The 24,387-nt window shown below is 34.1% G+C and overlaps 1 protein-coding gene and 1 long non-coding RNA gene across 2 annotated transcripts; one reads left to right on the top strand and one right to left on the bottom strand.

The window, feature by feature from the left end:
- Window positions 1-7,019: 7,019 nt before the first annotated feature.
- Window positions 7,020-7,512, top strand: LOC142231930 (uncharacterized). The gene is made up of 2 exons (XR_012720963.1): window positions 7,020-7,180; window positions 7,244-7,512. It is a non-coding gene; the product is annotated as an uncharacterized LOC142231930 (long non-coding RNA).
- A 4,139-nt stretch (window positions 7,513-11,651) lies between these two features.
- On the bottom strand, window positions 11,652-13,500 carry LOC142230637 (vitellogenin-3-like). Its single transcript, XM_075301280.1, has 3 exons — window positions 12,810-13,500; window positions 12,493-12,749; window positions 11,652-12,423 (listed from the first exon to the last, which is right to left on the bottom strand). The coding sequence occupies exons 1-3, from the start codon at window positions 12,952-12,954 to the stop codon at window positions 11,752-11,754; spliced, it is 1,074 nt and encodes a 357-aa protein (XP_075157395.1). The 5' UTR covers window positions 12,955-13,500; the 3' UTR covers window positions 11,652-11,751.
- Window positions 13,501-24,387: the final 10,887 nt, after the last annotated feature.

Raw genomic sequence — 24,387 nt, 5'->3', positions numbered from 1 at the left:
AATTTTTCATTTAGGTCAATATTTTTTTTTTTCAGTGTATGAAAAGCTTTGCATCGATTGTCTCTATTTTTATACCCTACACCATAGGGGGTATATTAACTTTGCCATTCCGTTTGTAACACATCGAACTATTGCTCTAAGACCCCATAAAGTATATATATTCTAAGTGGTGAAATTCTGAGTCGATCCAAGCATCTCCGTCCGTCTTTTGAAATCACGCAAATTAACGAACGAAACAAGCTATCGACTTCAAACTTGGCCAAGAAGTTGTTATTGATGTAGGTCGGATGGTATTGCAACTGGGCCATATCGGTCCATAATTATATATAGCCCCCATATAAACCGATCCCCAGATTTGAACTCCGGAGCCTCTTAGAGGAGCAAAATTCATCCGATCCGTTTGAAATTTGGTACGTGGTGTTAGTATATGGTCTCTTAAAACCATGCAAAAATTGGTCCATATCGGTACGTAATTATATATAGCCCCCATATAAACCGGTCCCCAGATTTGGTTTGCGGAGCTTATAAGAGTAGCATACTTTATCCGATCTCGCTGAAATTTGGTACATGGTATTAGTATATGGTCTCTAAGAACCATGCAATTGGTTCATATCGGTCCATAATTATAAAGGGTGATTTGTTAAGAGCTTGATAACTTTTTTTTTAAAAAAACGCATAAAATTTGCAAAATCTCATCGGTTCTTTATTTGAAACGTTAGATTGGTCCATGACATTTACTTTTTGAAGATAATTTCATTTAAATGTTGACCGCGGCTGCGTCTCAGGTGGTCCATTCGGAAAGTCCAATTTTGGGCAACTTTTTCGAGCATTTCGGCCGGAATAGCCCGAATTTCTTCGGAAATGTTGTCTTCCAAAGCTGGAATAGTTGCTGGCTTATTTCTGTAGACTTTAGACTTGACGTAGCCCCACAAAAAATAGTCTAAAGGCGTCAAATCGCATGATCTTGGTGGCCAACTTACCGGTCCATTTCTTGAGATGAATTGTTCTCCGAAGTTTTCCCTCAAAATGGCCATAGAATCGCGAGCTGTGTGGCATGTAGCGCCATCTTGTTGAAACCACATGTCAACCAAGTTCAGTTCTTCCATTTTTGGCAACAAAAAGTTTGTTAGCATCGAACGATAGCGATCGCCATTCACCGTAACGTTGCGTCCAACAGCATCTTTGAAAAAATACGGTCCAATGATTCCACCAGCGTACAAACCAGGGATCCGGAGCGGTCCATTTTTTTCGCTCCGCTCCGCTCCCGCTCCGGAGAAAAAAAAACCGCTCCGCTCCTCGCTCCGCTCCGAGAAAAAAAAAATCGCTCCGCTCCGCTCCACGCTCCGCTCCGCTCCTCTTCGAGAAAATTATAGTACAAACATTGTATTATTTGTTCAATTGAATTTTATTTTATTTAGAAAAATCGGGCGGTACATATATGGGAGCTATAGCTAAATCTGAACCGATTTCGATGATTTTTTGCACATATAGTTAGTGCTATAGAAGATTACATTTCGCCAACTTTGAGTAAGATCGGTTGATAAATAAGGGTTTTATGACCTAATTTGACAAAATCGGGCGATACATATATATGGGACCTATATGTAAATCTGAACCGATTTCGATGAAATTTTCAGACTTAAAGGGTGATACAGAAGATTATTTTGTGCTAAATTTGACGACGATCGGTTAGTAAAAAAAGTGCAACGTGAACCCATTTGTCGAAATCGGGCAATACATATATATGGGAGCTATATCTAAATTTGATCCGATTTCTTCCAAATTCAATAACGTTCGTCCTTGTGCCCAAAAAAACTCCCTGTACCAAATTTCATCAAAATCTGTTAATAATTGCGACCGAAATCCTGTGAACAACAAATACATGGACAGACGGAAGGATGGATGGACGGACGGACGCCAAGCGCTAGATCGACTTAGGAGGTGATTCTGAGTCGATCGGTATATATTTTATGGGGTCTAAAATCAATATTTCTTGTAGGCACATTTTTTGGCAGATCAAACTTATTATACCCTAACCACTATGTGGTTTAGGGTATAATGACTTTAAAACAATGTGTTGAAATATTTTATTAATTTTGAAGATTTTTTCAGAAATATTAAATCCATTTTGACTTCATTAAAACGAAATTTGCATTCATGTTAGGATACACATTTTTATGTCGAATCACTTAGCTATAAAGACAAACAGACTTCATTGAAAAGTTTAGAGACTTTTAGACAAGGAAAAACTTTTTTTCAGAGAAATACGTCTTCTATTCTAAGCAAAATTCATATTCGTATTTTAAGCATGTGAAATATTTGGCCTCCCGACAATATTCTTTGCTACTACTATTTAATATGTGATAGAAACCAAATTTATGAAAATGGACCAAAATGGACCAAATTCTGTTTGGTGTGACCATCGGACCAAATTTAAAAATTAGAAATCTTTTGGACCAATTTTGGTCCGATCGGACCAAAACGGCAACGCTGATTGGAATTGAAAGTCTATACACAGAGTAGAAGTAACTACTCTCCGAAAGTTTTTTTTTGTTTTGCAACAGACGTAGAGAAGAGGTTTTTTTATATTTGTAATGTGTGTGTGTGTGTGTATATTTATGTTTGCAACAACCTCCATCGACATCAGGGGCCAAATCACCGCAGTCGAAATCGAGTACTTCATCATCGTATGTAATTTACGCGGATCACCGCAGTCGTTATCGAATTGTTTATACTCGAAGTTGAACACGATAGGTAGCATGCTATCGAAAACAAAGTATGTAGTGATTTTCAAGCAGAAAAAAGGTAAACAAAAAGAAAAAAGTTGGTGAAAATGTAATTATTATTCTATTTTGGCAAAATACATTTAATAAAATATAATATTACTTGCATTTAGGGAAACGGATCAAAGAAAGGAATGCTCAGTAGCCGCTTCAAAAAAACTTATTTTTTCAAGAACTCTTTTTAAATCTATGGATGTTAAAAACACTCACTTCAAAATAGAATCACTTACTCTAATTCAGGCAATGCTAAAGGACTGCTTTTGTCACCAATATTTTTCCTTATTAATGCCCCTTTGTACTCATCCTCTGAAGCCGAAGACGAGGAAAACCAAAAAATACTTGGATTCATAATATATTTTTACACATATATTTTAACACACAAAAGCAACATAAATATCTCAAAAATATCCTAATTTGATAAAAAAAAATTATTTTGAAATTCTACTCTCTTCCAATTTCGTATTACCATATGTTTACAGCAATGTAAAAAAAGTAGTAGACAAAATAAATTTCGATCGAATGCGGTGATCCAAAAATTTAATGCGATCGAAATGTTTCTCTATACGAAACAGAACTCGATGACGAATGCGGTGATTTGGCCCCAGTCCGTGGTATACCTACGAATATTCTTACTCAGATCTAGTGTTACCTAATTTCGCTTTTTTTCCCTTTATTGTATAATAAATGTATATGCGCACATTTTTCAACCAAAATTGAAACTATCCATAATTTTAATTAAATTTTCGAGAACTAATATCAGAAATAAGAGAATGCTAGGATATAGTACAATAGTAAAGCAAATGTGAATGAAAAAAAGCATGCCCGGTTCCAAAGATTTTGTCTTTACTTTAATACCGAGCCAAAGAAGCGGAGAATACAAGTAAGGATACTTTAAAGACGTAATTCTCTTTTAAATTTGGGGGTTATGTACTTGCTTCTAGGAAGCAAATGTTAATTTTTCATTTTTTTTTAGATTTTTTTCGTCAGTTGTTATCAAAATCCTTTAAAAACGAGTTAACGAGTTATTTTTTTTTCCATATTAAGACTCGACTTCCAGTAGAAATTATGCTATGTTTCAAGTAAAAAGCGTCTTTAAAATAAAGTGTTGAAAAACATGTCTTATTTTTTAACGATTTTTTGCTTTGTAGGCAAGATGCAAAAAGGAAACAAATTTAAAGACAATTTTATTAATTTTAAAGAATTTTTCTTAATTATTAAAGTCACGTTGACCTTACCTCAAAAATTTTATCTTTCATGTTATGATACACATTTTTAAGTAAAATCACTTAATTATAAGGACATTACAACTTCATTCAAAAGTTTATTGCCTTTTGGACAAGAAAAAAACTTTATTTTAGAGAAATGCGTCTTCCATGTTATGCAAAATTTGCATTCTTATTCTAAGGACATGGAATCTTTGACTTCACGACAATATTTTTTTCAGTGTAGAAAACTAAAAAATTAAATATAAATAAGATCGTTTAATTGCATTTATTTGACGTTCATTACAAACATCTTTGTAGTAATACGGGATGAAATTGATCGAAAGTACTGTTGTTACTTTTACAACATATACTAGATATATGTTTTGACATTTGCCGTTTTTGAAAACAATTACTAAAAAACACGTTGTGTTTTCCCCAATGTACGTACGTACAAAAATACATATCGTACATTTTAAACGTTTACTCACACTACGCTAAGTACTAGCTAAATTTGAAATTACCTACACAGTGTAATTTCAAAGTTACACATTTCATTGAAGTAATATTTTATTCGGAGCGGAGCGGTTTTTCATTTGGAAACCGCTCCGCTCCCGCTCCGCTCCGGATTTTAGAAATACCGCTCCCGCTCCGCTCCCGCTCCGGCAAAAAAAGGGCTTGCTCCGCTCCGCTCCACGCTCCGCTCCGGATCCCTGGTACAAACCACACCAAACAGTGCATTTTTCGGGATGCATGGGCAGTTCTTGAACGGCTTCTGGTTGCTCTTCACTCCAAATGCGGCAATTTTGCTTATTTACGTAGCCATTCAACCAGAAATGAGCCTCATCGCTGAACAAAATTTGTCGATAAAAAAGCGGATTTTCTGCCAACTTTTCTAGGGCCCATTCACTGAAAATTCGACGTTGTGGCAGATCGTTCGGCTTCAGTTCTTGCACGAGCTGTATTTTATACGGTTTTACACCAAGATCTTTGCGTAAAATCTTCCATGTGGTCGAATAACACAAACCCAATTGCTGCGAACGGCGACGAATCGACATTTCACGGTCTTCAGCAACACTCTCAGAAACAGACGCAATATTCTCTTCTGTACGCACTGTACGCATTCGTGTGGTTGGTTTAATGTCCAATAAAGTAAACTGAGTGCGAAACTTGGTCACAATCGCATTAATTGTTTGCTCACTTGGTCGATTATGTAGACCATAAATCGGACGTAAAGCGCGAAACACATTTCGAACCGAACACTGATTTTGGTAATAAAATTCAATGATTTGCAAGCGTTGCTCGTTAGTAAGTCTATTCATGATGAAATGTCAAAGCATACTGAGCATCTTTCTCTTTGACACCATGTCTGAAATCCCACGTGATCTGTCAAATACTAATGCATGAAAATCCTAACCTCAAAAGAATCACCCTTTATATAGGCCCCACATAAACCGATCCCCAGATTTGGTTTGCGGAGCTTATAAGAGTAACATACTTCATCCGATCTGGCTGAAATTTGGTACATGATATTAGTATATGGTCTCTAAGAACCATGCAAAAATTGGTCCATATCGGTCCATAATTATATATAGCCCCCATATAAACCGATCCCCAGATTTGGTTTGCGGAGCTTATAAGAGTAACATACTTCATCCGATCTGGCTGAAATTTGGTACATGATATTAGTATATGGTCTCTAAGAACCGTGCAAAAATTGGTCCATATCGGTCCATACTTATATATAGCCCCCATATAAACCGGTCCCCAGATTTGGTTTGCGGAGCTTGTAAGAGTAGCATACTTCATCCGATCTGGCTGAAATTTGGTACATGGTATTAGTATATGGTCTCTAAGAACCATGCAAAAATTGGTCCATATCGGTCCATAATTATATATAGCCCCCATATAAAGCGATCCCCAGATTTGTCCTCCGGAGCCTCTTGGAGAGCAAAATTCATCCGATCCGGTTGAAATTTGGTACGTGGTGTTATATGGTCTCTAACAATCATGCAAAAAATGGTCCATATCGGTCCATAATTATATATAGAACCCATATAAACCGTTCCCCAGATTTGATCTCCGGAGCCTCTTGGAGAAGCAAAATTCATCCGATCCGGTTGAAATTTGCAACGTGGTGTTAGTATATGGCCGCATATAACCATGCCAAAATTGGTCCATATAGGTCTATAGTTATATATAGCCGATCCCCAATCACACAAAAATTGGTCCATATCGGTTCATAATCATGGTTGCCACTCGACCAAAAATAATCTACCAAAATTTTATTTCTATAGAAAATTTTGTCAAAATTTTATTTTTATGGAAAATTTTGTCAAAATTTTATTTCTATAGAAAATGTAGTCAAAATTTTATTTCTATAGAAAATTTTGACAAAATTTTATTTCTATAGAAAATGTAGTCAAAATTTTATTTCTATAGTAAATTTTGTCAAAATTTTATTTCTACAGAAAATTTTGACAAAATTTTATTTCTATAGAAAATTTTGTTAAAATTTTATTTCTGTAGAAAATTTTGTCCAAATTTTACTTCTATAGAAAATGTTGTCAAAATTTTATTTTGTCAAAATTTTATTTTTATATAAACTTTTATCAAAATTTTATTTATATAGAAAATTTTGTCAAACTTAATTATATTTAGTCGGCCTTTTTTCGTTTAATATATACCACATATGGACCACCTTGCAATTTAGAAGACGGTGTTGGGAAGTTTTAAGATACCTTGCCATCGGCACATGATACCGCAACCCAAGTAATTCGATTGTGAATGACAGTCTTCAGTAGAAGTTTCTACGCAATCCATGGTGAAGGGTACATAAGCTTCGGCCTGGCCGAACTTACGGCCGTATATACTTGTTTTTTTTCCCTTTTAAATATTTTTTTAGCGGAAAAATAAAGTCTTGTTGGTCTAAAACTTCGGTCATCCGATAAGAAAACACATCTTTCAGTGTGATATGAATTTAAATTTTGTGACTTTTGTTAAATGATAGTAGAAATGCAGTTCGTAAAACGGGGAAATAAAAAGTTATCTAAATGAAAATTATCTTCCAATTTAAATTTTATTAAACTTTTCTTACACCTACCATGGAAATGTGATAAGTTTGCCATTCCGTTTGTAACATATCTAAATATTGATTTCAGACTATATCTGTGAAATTATGAAAAACCCCAAAAGGTGAGATATGAAAAACATTATGTTGTGTATAATTTTTGAAGGCGTATCTTTCTGTCTTCACAGATTTTTGATATCTGTCCTAGATCGGGAGATGCAGAATCGTGAAAATCAACATAATTCTCGAATTTTTAAGTTCAATTTTGACAAAACTACATATCTCATCATATGTTGGCAAATGCATCCGAAATACTTGTATAATATTTCTGACAACACAACATAAGTCCACATAAGGTGTCTGTAATTGAATAATTCCTTTTTTTTCAAAAACAACGTATCTCGAGTAATGGTGTTTTGTCGAATAACAGATCAAAATAAAGACACATTTAGCTTCAGTTGTGTTGTTTTCTTAACCAGGATACAAACGATAAAACACTATAAATAGAAATATGATATTTTTTAAAACAAAATTTCATTTGACACAACAATATAAGTCAGTAATTGTCTGGATCGTGGGTGCTAGGTGGATTCGATAAAGTGGAAAAATAAAGTTTATCATACAATTATTAAACATTTTGCAGATGCTTTCTACAAAAAATTTTGTGACCCCTTTAGTGTGAAATTGGGATTTTACACTTGTGGGGTTTCGTCATAATTCCACAGATATGTGTTCCTGATAAGGGACAATATAACAATGCCGCTCTGTCTGTCTGTTGAAATCAGGCCACAGCCTTCAATAATACTGCCATCGTCCTGTCATAGATTAGGGTTTTGTCTACATTCCCAAACACATTCTGCTTCAAACATATATATTTTCAGGATTGGTCCAAACAAAATATTGTTTGTATTGTTCAAACATAGTTTGTTTCACCTTAGGCTTACACTGGTAGAACAAACTTTTAATGAAATTTTCTGTGTGTTAATCTCTCTTTCTATTTAAATACATATACATATACATAAATATAGGAAATTTCTAAACTAATATATGTTTGCATCCACACATATTATATTTAAAAGAATGTTATATCTCAAATATAATATGGTGTAACATTAACATATATGTCGCAAACATGTTATGTTTTTTTATGAACATCTTATGCTTGCACTTAAAAATAATGTGCTAAAAAATTGAGTTTCAAACATATAATTTTTACACCGAAAAATATGAAAAACAGTCTTATTCATCCGTGTACACGCAGGTCAAGTTCGAATAGGGGCCATATCGTTCCATGTTTTGGTATAGGCCCCATATAAACCGTTCCTCCGATTTGGGTTCTTGGATTTCAAAAAACCGTGTTTTTGAAAGTTGTATTTTTCGGTTTTAAAAAAATACTTTTTCCGGTTCAACGGAAGCTTTTGCACTCTTAGATGATATCCTTAAGATTCCTATAAAACTCAAACTAAAATGATTCATAAAAATATGTAGAAACTTTATCTTTAACTTCGGGAAGCTCACCATTTGAACAGATTTTCTAGAGGTAGTATGCTTCATCAAGTCCACCTGAAATTCTATATATTTTCAAGTAACCCATTACGGTGAGGGATTAAAAAAAACGGCCGTAAGTTCGGCCAGGCCGAAGCTTATGTACCCTCCACCATGGATTGCGTAGAAACTTCTTCTAAACACTGTCATCCACAATCGAATTACTTGGACTGCGGCAACGCTTGCCGATGGCAAGGTTTCCTAAAACATCCTAATACCGTCTTCTAAATTATAAGTAAGTCCATACGTGGTATATATTAAATAAAAAAGAACCGATTAAATACATATATAATTCAGTTTGACAAAATTTTCTATAGAAATAAAATTTTGACAAAATTTTCTATAGAAATAAAGTTTTGACAAAATTTTCTATAGAAATAAAATTTTGACAAAATTTTCTATAGAAATACAATTTTGACAAAATTCTCTATAGAAATAACATTTTGGTGGATTATTTTTGGCTCGAGTGGCAACCATGATTAGGAAACAATATGGACCAATTTTTGTGTGATTGGGGATCGGATATATATAACTATTGACCGATATGGACCAATTTTGGAATGGTTGTTAGCGGCCATATACTAACACCACGTTCCAAATTTGAACCGGATCGGATGAATTTTGCTTCTCCAAGAGGCTCCGGAGGTCAAATCTGGATAACGGTTTATACGAAGGATATATATAATTATGGCCCGATATGGACCAATTCTGGCACTGTTGTTAGAGACCATATACCAACACCATGTTCTAAATTTCAACCGGATCGGATGAAATTAGCTTCTCTTAGAGGCTCCGCAAGCCAAATCTTGGGATCGGTTTATATGGGGGCTATACATAAATGTGGACTGATTTGCACCAATTTTTGCATGGTTTTTAGAGACTACATACTAACACCATGTACCAAATTTCACCCGGATCGGATGAAATTAGCTTCTCTTAGAGGCTCCGCAAGCCAAATCTTGGGATCGGTTTATATGGGGGCTATACATAAATGTGGACTGATTTGCACCAATTTTTGCATGGTTGTGAGAGACCATATACTAACACCATGTACCAAATTTCAGCCAGATCGGATGAAATTTGCTTCTCTTAGAGACTCCACAAGCCAAATCTAGGAATCGGTTTATATGGGGGCTATTTTTGCATGGTTGTTAGAGACCATACACTAGCACCATGTACCACATTTCAGCCGGATCGGATAAAATTTGCTTGTCTTAGAGGCTCCGCAAGCCAAATCTAGGGATCGGTTTATATGGGGCTATATATAATTATGGACCGATTTGGACCAATTTTTGCATGGTTGTGAGAGACCATATACAAACACCATGTTCCAAAATTCAACCGGATCGGATGAAGTTTGGTCCTCCAAGAGGCTCCGCAAGTCAAATCTGATCGTCGGTTTATAGGGGGCTATACGTAAAAGTGGTCCGATATGGCCCATTTTCAATACCATCCGACCTACATCAATAACAACTACTTGTGCCAAGTTTCAAGTCGATAGCTTGTTTCGTTCGGAAGTTAGTGTGATTTCAACAGACGGACGGACGGACATGCTCAGATCGACTCAGAATTTCACCACGACCCAGAATATATATATTTTATGGGGTCTTAGAGCAATATTTCGCCCCTATGGTGGAGGGTATAAAAATTAACCGGGTCGATTTTCGGCTTATCCAGTGTATATAAATTCATCGATTTTCTGGTTATCCAGTGTATATAAATTGATCCCCAGATTTGGTCCCGTGAACATCCTAGGGTCCCAAATTTCATCAGGTTCGCTTTAAATTCGCTGTGTTATGTTAATTACACGCAATCCCCGTCGGTATGGCGTTTCTATTTACCTGTGTTACAACCACACAAAAATATGCGCTTGTTATTATTAAGTAAATATATTTTCAGTGTACTTGGGATATTGGTACACTACTTCTGACACTTTTTAATGATATCTCTATCTTAGAAATCTTATCAACATCAGTAAACCTTATTTCCGTATATATTAAAGTGCTATAGATATCTTCACAATTACCACACGGTTGAAAAAGACTGTTTTTCATATGTTTGGCTATAAACATTATATGTTTGGAACACAAATTTTTAAACACAATATTTTTGAGTGCAAGCATATAATGTTCATAAACTAGCATAACATGTTTGGGACATATATGTTAATATGTTAGAACATATTATGTTTGGGACATAAAATGTTTGTAAATATAATATGCTTGAATGCAAACATATATTAATTTAGAAATAGCCTATAAACATATATGTGTTTAGTAGCTTGGAGCGCTATTTAACAGGGAGCGATATTGAATTAAGTTGGTGGTTGTTGCTTGTTATTACAAAATTAACATTTTATTTTTCCTTGGGCAATTGATCAGCTACTTCTTTGATCCTTACAAACTGTGTGGTCCGCTGTTCGAATCCCCGTCCGGCAAAAGGTAAAATTAAAATAAAAAAAAAATAAAAAATAAAATTGAATAATTTATTCTACAATGTTTGTATTACAGAAAAAGGTGCTAAGAACTAAAAAATCTCGTGGAAGTGAGAAAGATGTCGGGGAATATACAATTGGGCAGAAACAAAATTTTGAGCATTCAGGTCGAAAACATATGTTGTTAGCACCTATATTACCTGTTTATTTTCATAATTCATTATGATTGTAAATATATAAATAAATAAGTAAAATTTTGAGCACAATATTGTTTGGGAGAATTTTTTTTAAGCATATAATATTTTTGGGTGCAAAATGCTTCCAAACATATTATATGGTCACATAATAACATATTGTTTTTTTGGAAGACAACATTATTGAATTTGGATGCAAAAATACAAAATGTTTGGAACTTAGACTACCCAAACATATATTGTTTAGACCAATATGCTTTCAAACATATTATATATTGGTAGAGATCAAACATATAAATGTTTGGGCAATACCCAAAAATATATATGCTTGAAGTAAAATATGTTTGGGAGTATATGTTACAGAAGCGATTTTTTGTGAGCGTGCATAGATTTAACATAACAAAATGATAAGAACATCTGGTATTGTATATTTTACAACATAAGTCCTATGTTACAAATTTAATCACATTTCCAATTTCACTAGAGACTAATAAATTACAATTTATTTACACTGTAAATTTAGTTACTTGAAACAATTCGTACACGTGTATGGTACAAAGACATCATCAGGCCTTGCGTTTCTTCCATATGGCGACCTACTATTCACCTCAAGGAAATAAATACCTCTTAAATTCGATTTAGCATGATAGCCCATAAAAGCCTTAGGTCCCGAACATTGCTTGTATTGTAATTCCGCAAAATTTCTACATTGAGTCGCCAAAAAGTTGCCTCCTCTTGTGGGATAAACACTTTCTATGTAATAACGCAGAGAACGTTCATGAGAACATAATATGGGAACTTTTCCACAGCCCGGTTTGATAATATCCAATCCACCAGCATAGAAATCAACATCACCAATAATTTCTTCCGAACCAAATTGATATGGATTCGAATGAATTATATCTACGAAGTCAGCATCACCGTGCCCCAAACGGGAAAAGACCAGGGGTCTTTTAAAACAGGGTCTAGCCGGGTCTAAGCCAGTAATGCGTGATAGTCTGCGACCTGTTATCTTCTGATAATAACGACCAGCTGCACCAACGATTTGAGCACCCAAACTATGGCCAATAAGATGTATACGTTTTGGATGAATTCCCAAATTCTTTAAACCAATGGCAAATAATTGTCCCAATTGTGTTGAAATTGAGGCTGCATTGATATAGAGATTGGTAGTAAATCCTCCAGTATTTACAAACTATTGAAAATATATATTTTTCTTGTTAAACAAAAGTATTTTGGATTTAAGCCCTATAATTCAACTCACCACAAAATTGTGATCGCCTCGACAATGATAGGCCTGTGCAAGATCTTCAATATAGTCCATATCTGGTTCTACAAGCCAACCAGCAACAAAAAATATTGTCTTCTTATTAACATCAAAATATGGTGATTGTCGTAGGTTCTCCGCATTTCTTAAGGGAAAGTCAAATTGTCCGCATGGTACCCTCAATTGAAAAGACATTCTCTCTATTGTAGGTATCTTCAGCGGGTAACGTCGAACTTTGTTGGCAAATAATTGGCCTAGAAAACTAATAAATTAGAAGTGTCTCACATCACAGAAGATTCGATTTATAAACTTACAAGCTGTATGGGCTGCATTTGATGTTAATCCTATAACGGTGTCCGTCAATGGATTCGATGCTGTATCAAATATGGTCATTGCTGTTTGTGCTGAAGATATAGTCAATAAGCTTCCAAAAAATAGTGCTATTATCAGCAAGTCCATTTTGCTTTACTAGTTACCGATAAACATTCGCATAGTATTAGATTCCAAGCTGATGTGATTACACCACATGTTAACGATCATGGTGGAAACAACTTTTGAAAATCAATTTAAAAACGTGTATAAACTTAGCTTTTCACCAAGGTCAAGTTCATGTAAACACATTTAATTAATCTCTAATTAGTTTAAGCAATTCTACACTCTCAAAAAAATTGCTTCTCTAACACGTATATGTCACAAACATATTTTGCAGCAGGCATATATATTTGGGATACTGTCGATACATTATGACGTTTATTTTACATGAAAATATAATATCTGTAGAATTATGACAAAACCCCATAAGTCGGGATAGGACAATTTATAACAAATTTTATGTTGTGTATAGTTTTTGAAGACGCATTTTTTGTCTTTACAGATTTTTGATATCTATCCTAGATCGGGGAATATTGAATCGTTAACAACAACATAATTCTCGAATTTTTAAGTTTAATTTTGACAAAACAACATATCTCTTCATATGTTGTCAAATACATTCAAAATACTTGTATGATATTTTTGACAAAACAACATACATAAGTCCACATAAGGTTTCTGTAATTGAAAAATTTCTTTTTTTACAAAAAAAAAAAAAAAAAACAATATATCTCGAGTAATGGTCTTTCGTCGAATAACAGATCAAACTAAAGGCAAATTTAACTTCAGTTGTATTGTTTTCTAGTCAGTATTCAATGCGACAATATGCAAAAAACAAGTAAAACAAGTATATACGGCCGTAAGTTCGGCCAGGCCGAATCTTATGTACCCTCCACCATGGATCGCGTAGAAACTTCTACTAAAGACTGTCATCCACAATCAAATTACTAGGGTTGCGGCCGATGGCAAGGCATCTTAAAACTTCTTAACATCATCTTCAAAATTGTAAGTTAGTCCATGCTGGATATATAGTAGACAAAAGAAAGATCGATTAAATACGTATATATTCAGTTCATGACCGATATATATAGGGAAGAAATAATTACGAACCGATATTAACTTTAATGCTGTAATTATAGAACCAGTATTGAATTATGGGGGTCGTTTTTTTATGGGGGCTATATACAATTATGAACACCAGTGTACCAAAAATGGCAGATTTTTTACTGTTTGGTAGATTGGTAGAATTCTTAATGTTTTGGAAGATTATAACATGTTGACAAAATTTTCTACAGAAATAAAATTCTGACAAAATTTTCTATAGAAATAAATTTTTGACAAAATTTTTTATAGAAATTATATTTTGACAAAATTTTCTATAGAAATAACATTTTGACAAAATTTTCTATAGAAATAAAATTTTGAAAAAATTTTTTATAGAAATAAAATTTTGACAAAATTTACTATCGCAATAAAATTTTGGCAGATTATTTTTGGCTGGAGTGGCAATCGTGATTTTTCTGTTATTGGGTATATGTTTATTTGGGGGCTGTATATAATATAGATTGATACGGACCAATTTTGGCAATTCTGCCATACACTACACCCAGAGAAGGAATATGATCACCTCAAACATGTTTTAAGAGCAAAATTTTATTTTTGGGTGGTGACCATGTAAGATGTTTGTCACTAAAATGTTATTTTCTCCTCAAATATAGCCTGCTTTCCGAAATCTCGGAAGAGAAGCAAATTTCATCCCATCCGGCTGAAATTTGGTACATGATGTTGTTATATGGTCTCTAACAACCATGCAAAAATTGGTCCACATCGGCCCATAATTATATATAGACCCCATATAAACCGATCTCCAGATTTGGCTTGCGAAGCCTCCAAGAGAAGCAAATTTCATCCAATCCGGTTGTAATTTGGAACATGGTGTTAGTATATGATCTTTAACAACCGTGCCAGAATTGGTCCATATCGGTCCATAATTATATATAGCCCCCATATAAAACGTTCTCCAGATTTGACCTCCGGAGCCTCTTGGAGGAGCAAAATTCATCCGATCCGGTTCAAATTAGGAACGTGGTATTAGTATATGGTCGCTAACAACCATACCAAAATTGGTCCAATCACACAAAAATTGGTCCATATCGGTTCATAATCATGGTTGCCACTAGAGCCAAAAATAAGCTACCAAAATTTTATTTCTATAGAAAATTTTGTCAAAATTTTATTTCTAGAGAAAATTTCGTTAAAATTTTATTCGGTTCATAATAAAATTTTCATCATTGTCAAAATTTTATTTCTATAGAAAATTTTGTTCAAATTTTATTCGGTTCATAATCATGGTGGCCACTCGAGCCAAAAATAATCTACCAAGATTTTATTTCTATAGAAAATTTTGTCAAAATTTTTATTTCTATAGAAAATTTTGTGAAAATTTTATTTCTATAGAAAATTTTGTTAAAATTTTATTTCTGTAGAAAATTTTGTCAAAATTTTATGTATACTTTGTCAAACTGATCGTATTGGATCGATCTTTTTTGATTTAATATATAGCACGTATGGACTTACATACAATTTAGAAGATGGTGTTAGGAGGTTTTAAGATACCTTGCCATCGGCAAGCGTTACCGCAACTTAAGTAATTCGATTCTGGATGGCAGTGTTTAGAAGAAGTTTCTACGCAATCCATGATGGAGGGTACATAAGCTTCGGCCTGGCCGAACTTACGGCCGTATATACTTTTTTTTTGTATTTATCTTCATAATTTATTATGATTTTAAATAAAGTAATAATAATAAATATAAAATCTGAATCAGCTTTCACATCTAGAAACTTCGGGAAGTTCACCATTTGCTAGGGGGAATATCTGTCATAACCAGCTATGTTGATGAGTTTTCAAAGAAAACTATTATATTTGATTCATGGTGGTGGGTATTTAAGACTCGGCCGGCCCGAACTTAATGACATATATACTTGTTTAAAATCAAATTTCATTTGTTCTGGATCAGGGGTGCTAGGTGAATTTGGTGAAACGGAATAATAACCCATTGAAAAGGTCTATCACACAATTATTAAACATTTTCCAGATGTTTTCTATAGAAGCTTTTGTGAGTGAGTGAGTTTTTAGACTTATAACCCTCGCCACTACTGTGGTACAGGCTATAATAACTTTGTGCATTTGTATGTAAGGCCAAGAAGGACCAGTCGAAGACCCATCGTTTAGTGTACAGTTCGTCTTAGAATTAAATTCAGAGTCGATTTAGCGATGTCCGTCTGTCTGTCATCAGTTCATGGATTTTTGTTTGCAAAGTACAGCTCGCAGTTTAATTGTGATAGTTCCCAAGTTGGTTATTTATTTTGGAATAAATCGGCTCAAATGTAGATATAGCTCCCATATATATATATATATATATATATATATATATATCTATATATATATATATATATATATATATATATATATATATATATATATATATATATATATATATATATATATATATATATATATATATATATATATATATATATATATATATATATATATATATATATATATATATATATATATATATATATATATATATATATATATATCTTTCTCCCGATATGCACGTATATGGCCCCTGAGGGCAGAGTTTCATATCGATTTGCTTCAAATTTTGCACAAGGAGCACATTTTGTACTGCAAGCAAGTGTGACAAATTTGGTTTAAATCGGTTCAGATTTAGTAATAGCTGCCATATATATCTTTCGCCTGATTTACACTCTTATTACAGCAAAGACCAACTTTTTACTCTGATTTACATGAAATATAGTAGAATTAACATTCTAACTGTGCATGCCAAATTTAGTATAAATCGGTTCATATTTAGATATAGCTATCATATATATCTATCGCTCGGTATGAAAGCAAGATTGATTGATTTGCTTCAAAGTTAGCAAACATAATTTAATTGATGGTATCATAAAGTACGGCAAATGTGGTTGAAATCGTGGTTAAGATTTAGAGCTCTCGTTTATATGTACCCCAGATTTGAGAAATATTGTAGAAAATTATATATTTTACTGTACACCGAGAGTAGATTTAACATTATATTTAAGTGTTTCGGTTCAGATTTAGGTAAAACCCCATATGTAATTATAATTATAATTCTAATTTACGGGTATTTTCATAATTTATTATGATTGTAAATTTATACATAAATAGAATAAATAAATATATTATAATTTAGGCAAATGCGGGTGGAATACACACACTTGTAAGTCAAGATATTATATAGAAGTGTATAACATTTTGTCCAAATCGGTTAAAATTTAAGCATACATATCAGGAAATATAAACCATTATTTAGCTCCCAATAAATTTGAAAGATCTGAGAAGGCATCGATGTTAATATTATTCTACAAAGCGGTGAAGGGTGAAGTCGGCCCCGCCCGACTTTAGACTTTTCTTACTTGTTTTTTATATAACACCCATAGAGATAGATATCAGTATTTAACTTCTTAAGCCATATTCCAAAGTGTGTTACAGAGTATAATATGCCAACATTAACCACTATTTCGATTTTCTGGCCCCCCAAAAAAAAAACCTACCATCCAAATGTTCGTCAAATCGAATGAATATGTGGACTTTTATGCGTTAAAGAAACTGTTTATGTAAGGGTAAATCAAAATCTGACAAAAGCCATATTTTGCGTATTTCTTTAGCGATCCCAAATTCTGGAAAATCGTATGGAAATTTCAGGCTGGGTAGACCTTTTAGCAAAACCAGACTACCCTAACCTAACCTTAGCGTTCACGAAACCTAATCGAAAGATCGGTTTATATGTGAGATTGTACGTATACAGACAGACGGACATAGCTATATCGAAACCAGCTCAAAAACATAGTTTTTACACAGGAACATATGAAATACTTACTTTTTTATCCGTGTAACAACATTAAAATAAATTGAGATTTTATGTTTTGCTATTAGTTTTTTTGTAGAAAATATTCTTGGACTTGATTTTAATTGTATCGATTAGATTTAAATTGCTAACTATCCGCTATTTGGTGGGCAGTATCTTGCTAACAAACTATGATCACTTCTTATTAAAACACGCTTTAGTTTCTGAGACTCAAGCATGTTGATATCTGGATAAAAGCTTGCCTGACAAGATTTGACATAGTATCAAGAGAATGCTAACATAATAACAGACATTGGTTATGTTGTACTCACTCATAAATAGATCTCCCAAATTTGGTACTGAATATTGTCTCTATATACACTGAAAAAAACCAGCCTTTCTTAAATTATGTTGGTATTGCCGCTATCTTAATTTTTTTTATATTTTCTTTTTAATTGTATGTCAGTTCATATGGAACCTATGTTAATCAGTATATATAGAAAAGTCTATATAATCATTATGAACCAATTTTCGTTTGGTAGTTAGAGCACAAATACTATATACTGACATTGAGCATGAAATGTAAACCGTATGAACTTTGCTCCTCCCGGAGGCTCCAGTACAATATTGCAAATTTGCTATATCTAACTTTTTTATACCCACCACCATAGAATGGTGACGGGGGTATAATAAGTTTGTCATTCCGTTTGTAACACATCGAAATATCGATTTCCGCCTATATAAAGTATATATATATATATATATATATATATATATATATATATATATATATATATATATATATATATATATATATATATATATATATATATATATATATATATATATATATATATATATATATATATATATATATATATATATATATATATATATATATATATATATTCCTGATCAGGGAGAAATTCTAAGACGATATAACGATGTCCGTCTGTCCGCATGTCTGTCTGTTGTAATCACGCTACAGTCTTCAATAATGAAGCAATCTTGCTGAAATTTTGCACAAACTCGTCTTTTGTCTGCCAGAAGGTCAAGTTCGAAGATGGGCTATATCGGTCCAGGTTTTGATATAGTCCCCATATAAACCGACCTCCCGATTTGGGGTCTTGGGCTTATAGAAATCGTAGTTTTTATCCAATTTGCCTGAAATTTGAAATCTATATGTATTTTATGACCATAAAGAGGTGTGCCAAAAATGGAGAGTATCGGTCCATGTTTTTGTATAGCCCCCATATAGACCGATCTCCCGATTTTACTTCTTGGGCTTATAGAAACCGTAGTTTTTATTCAATTTACCTGAAATTTAAAATCTAGAGGTATTGTAGGACCACAAATACGTGTGCCAAAAATTGTGAGTATCGGTCCATGTTTTGGTATAGCCCCCATATAGACCGATCTCCCGATTTTACTTCTAGGGCTTATAGAAACCGCAGTTTTTATTAAGTTTGCCTGAAATTGGAAATCTAAAGGTATTGTAGGACCACAAATACGTGAGCCAAAAATTGTGAGTATCGGTCCATATTTTGGTATAGCCCCCATATAGTCCGATCTCCCGATTTTTTTTCTTGGACTTATAGAAACCGCAGTTTTAATCCAATTTACATGAAATTGGAAATCTAGAGGTACTGTAGGACCACAAATACGTGTGCCAAAAATTGTGAGTATAGGTCCATATTTCGGTATAGCCCCCATATAGACCGATATCCCGATTTTACTTCTTGGGCTTATAGAAACCGCAGTTTTTATCCAATTTAACTGAAATTGGAAATCTAAAGGTACTTTAAAACCGTAAAGAGGTGTGCCAAAAATGGTGAGCATCGGACCATGGTTTGGTATGGTCCCCATATAAACCGACCTCCCGATTTGGGGTCTTGGGCTTATAGAAACCGTAGTTTTTACACAATTGGCCTGAAATTTAAAATCTAGAGGTACTTGAGGACCATCAAAAGGTTTGCCGAAAATGGTCCGTATCGTTCTATGTTTTGGTATAGCCCCCATATAGACCGATCTCCCGATTTTACATCTTGGGTTTATAGAATCCGTAGTTTATATACAATTTTATATACCATAGAAACCGCAGCGATTTACCTGAAATTGGAAATCTAAAGGTACTTTAAAACCGTAAAGAGGTGTGCCAAAAATGGTGAGCATCGGTCCATGTTTTGGTATGGTCCCCATATAAACCGACCTCCCGATTTGGGGTCTTGGGCTTACAGAAACCGTAGTTTTTATCCAATTTGCCTGAAATTTAAAATCTAGAGGTAGTTGGGGACCATCAAAAGGTGTGCCGAAAATGGTCCGTATCGTTCCATGTTTTGGTATAGCCCCCATATAGACCGATCACCCGATTTTACATCTTGGGTTTATAGAATCCGTAGTTTATATACAATTTACTTGAAATTGGAAATGTATAGGTATTTTAGGACCATAAAGAGGTGTGTCACAAATGGTGAGTATCGGTCCATGCTTTGGTATAGCCCCCATATAGACCGATATCCCGATTTTACTTCTTGTGCTTCTAGAATCCGAAGTTTTTATCCAATTTGCCTTAAATTGGAAATCTAGAGGTATTTTCGGGCCATAAAGAGGTGTGCCGAAAACGGTGAGTATCGGTCCATATTTTAGTATAGCCCCCATAAAAACGATCTCCCGATTTAACTGCTTGGGTTTCTAGAAACCGTAGTTTTTATCCGATTTGCCTGAAATTGTAAATATTCTGGTATTTTAAGCTCACAAAAACGTGTATCGGATTAAGTTTTTATCGGTCCATTTGGTAATGCCTCCATATAGACCGACTTCACTTATTGAGGGTATAGAAGGCGCACTGATCATGAAAATTGCTTGCAACTCAATGTAAAATTTCCAGATTTTACTTCTTGGGTGAAAGTCTACAGATTTAAGATTTCAAATCATGACGTTATTTTATAATTTTCTTGCACACTTACCAGAGATGTTAATGATTCCTCTAAAACTCAAACAAAAATGGTTGTTATAAATCCAGAATTTGATATGGTCCGCATAGGTGAAATCTTTAAATTTATCTTCGGGAAGTGTCCTCAAGGAAACCCTAATATTTGGTTCATGGTGGTGGGTATTTAAGATTCGGCCCGGCCGAACTTACTGCTGTATATACTTGTTGTGTAATACTAACAGCGTAGAAGAAATTATACGATTTTATAAATTTAAAATTTTTTTACCTTTCGCCTGGACCGCGGACCGTGCAATTTGTAAGCCAACACACTATCCACTGACCTATGTAGCCGTTATTGTCATCAATAGAAAATTATCCATATAAGTTATATTTATATAGCATAGCTTGCGGCGCCCACGAGCCGATTAAGCAAAGTTTATTTAACAGAAAAATACATTTAGTTGGGCACCGTGGAGCAGTGGTTGCTACGTTCGACTTGCTTGCCAAGGGTCGTGGGTTCAATCCCTGCATCGACCAAAGTTTTTGTTTGTTTTTGTTTTACATATATTCCAGCTATAGTCGGAAGATTCCGAAAAAATGTTCAACATTACATTCTACTATATTAAATTTTTACTATGAACTGTAAAATGTGTCTTATTAAAGACCTACAGTCAGAAAAGAACAGTGTTTGATATAAACGAAATGGACTGTGTTGTTGGTTGTGTTGTTTTATTGAAAAAATATAAATTTTGTAACAAACGATTTTTTTGTGGTGATAAAAGTGTATACTTTTCGAAGCAATTCAAAAAACTCTAACAAAAGAAAAACGTTTTCGGTACACGTTTTCCAAACGTTTTTTTTCTTTGCGTGTAGTTCCTAGCCTTGCTAACTCATCTGTTTCCCCCTTCCGAGTTTTACCCTAATTTGCTTAAACTTTTGCACAAGAAGAACAATTAGTGCTATAGTTCAGTGTGCCAAATTTTATTGAAATCGGTTCAGAATTAGATATAGCTCCCATATATATCTTTCGCCCGATATGGACTAATACGGTCCCAGAAGCCAGAGTTTTATCCCAATTCGGTTGAAATTTTTGACCACTTAGTAGTGTAGTCAAGTGTGCCAAATTTTATTGAAATCGGTTCAGATTTAGATATAGCTCCCATATATATCGTTCGCCCGATTTACACTCATATGATCACAGTGGCCAATCTTTTACTCCGATTTAATTGAGTAGAATTAGTATTGTAGCTATGTGTGCCAAATTTGGTTGAAATCGGTTCAGATTTAGATATAGCTCCCATATATATGTTTTTCTGATTTCGACAAAAATGGTCAAAATACCAACATTTTCCTTGTTAAATCGCCACTGCTTAGTCGAAAAGTTGTATAAATGACTCTAATTTTCCTAAACTTCTAATACATATATATCGAGCGATAAATCAGAAATAAACTTTTGCGAAGTTTCCTTAAAATTGCTTCAGATTTAAATGCTTCCCATATTTTTTTACTAACATTGTGTTCCACCCTAGCCGCCAAAAATTTTGAGTCTATAGATTTTGTAGAAGTCTATCAAATTCTGTCCAGATCGAGTGATATTTAAATGTATGTATTTGGGACAAACCTTTATATATATCACCCAACACATTTGACGGATGTGATATGGTATCGAAAATTTAGATCTACAAAGTGGCGCAGGGTATAATATAGTCGGCCCCGCCCGACTTTAGACTTTGCTTACTTGTTATACCCTCCACCATAGGATGGGGGTCTATTAACTTTGTCATTCCGTTTGTAACACATCGAAATATTGCTCTATGACCCCATAAAGTATATATATTCTGGGTCGTGGTGAAATTCTGAGTCGATCTGACCATGTCCGTCCGTCCGTCTGTTGAAATCACGCTAACTTCCGAACGAAACAAGCTATCGACTTGAAACTTGGCACAAGTAGTTGTTATTGATGTAGGTCGGACGGTATTGCAAATGGGCCATATCGGTCTACTTTTACGTATAGCCTCCATATAAACGGACCCCCAAATTTGGCTTGCGATTGCTCTAAGAGAACCAAATTTCATCCGATCCGGCTGAAATTTAGTACATGCTGTTAGTATATGGTCTCTAACAACCATGCAAAAATTGGTCCATATCGGTCCACTTTTACGTATTGCCCCCATATAAACGGACCCCCAAATGTGGCTTGCGATTGCTCTAAGAGAAGCAAATTTCATCCGATCCGATTAAAATTTGGTACGTGGTGTTAGTATATTGTCTCTAAAGACCATGCAAAAATTGGTGCACATCGGCCCATAATTATATATAGCCCCCATATAAACCGATCCCCAGATTTGACTTCCGTAGCCTCTTAGAGGAGCAAAAGTCATCCGATCCGATTAAAATTTGGTACGTGGTGTTAGTATATTGTCTCTAACTACCATGCCAAAATTGGTCCATATCGATCCATAATTATATATAGCCCCCATATAAGCCGATCCCCAGATTTGACCTCCGGAGCCTCTTAGAGGAGCAAAATTCATCCGATCCGGTTGAAATTTGGTACATGGTGTTGGTATATGTTCTCTAATGACCATGCAAAAATTGGTGCACATCGGCCCATAATTATATATAGCCCCCATATAAACCGATCCCCAGATTTGACTTCCGTAGCCTCCTAGAGGAGCAAAAGTCATCCGATCCGATTAAAATGTGGTACGTGGTGTTAGTATATTGTCTCTAACTACCATGCCAAAATTGGTCCATATCGATCCATAATTATATATAGCCCCCATATAAGCCGATCCCCAGATTTGACCTCCGGAGCCTCTTAGAGGAGCAAAATTCATCCGATCCGTCTGAAATTTGGTACATGGTGTTGGTATATGTTCTCTAATGACCATGCAAAAATTGGTGCACATCGGCCCATAATTATATATAGCCCCCATATAAGCCGATCCCCAGATTTGACTTCCGGAGCCTCTTAGAGGAGCAAAATTCATCCGATCCGGTTGAAATTTGGTACGTGGTGTTAGTATATGGTATCCATCAACCATGCAGGAATTGGTCCATATCGGCCCATAATTATATATAGCCCCCATATAAATCGATCCCCAGATTTGGCTTGTGGAGCCTCTAAGAGAAGCAAATTTCATCCGATCCGGTTGAAATTTGGTACGTGGTGTCAGCACATGATAACGGTTCATAATCATGGTTGCCACTCGAGCCAAAAATAATCTACCAAAATTTTATTTCTATAGAAATTTTTGTTAAAATTTAATTTCTATAGAAAATTTAGTCGAAATTTTGTTTCTATAGAAAATTTTGTCAAAATTTGATTTCTATAGAAAATTTTGTCAAAATTTGATTTCTATAGAAAATTTTTTCCAAATTTTATTTCTATAGAAAATTTTTTCCAAATTTTATTTCTATAGATTTTTTTCCAAATTTTACTTCTATAGAAAATGTTGTCAAAATTTCATTTCTATAGAAAATTTTTGTTAAAATTTTATTTCTATAGAAAATCTTGTCAAAATTTTATTTCTATAGAAAATTTAGTCAAAATTTTATTTCTATAGAAAATTTTGTTAAAATTTTATTTTTATAGAAAAGTTTGTTAAAATTTTATTTCTGTAGAAAATTTTGTCAAAATTGTCTATAGAAAATTTTGTCAAACTGAATTATATACGTATTTGATCG

The sequence above is a fragment of the Haematobia irritans genome, chromosome 3 (genome assembly GCF_050003625.1).
Source record: "Haematobia irritans isolate KBUSLIRL chromosome 3, ASM5000362v1, whole genome shotgun sequence".
NCBI lineage: Eukaryota > Metazoa > Arthropoda > Insecta > Diptera > Muscidae > Haematobia > Haematobia irritans.
The sequence above is the reverse complement of the archived record's forward strand: the minus strand, read 5'-3'. Positions and strand labels throughout refer to the sequence as shown.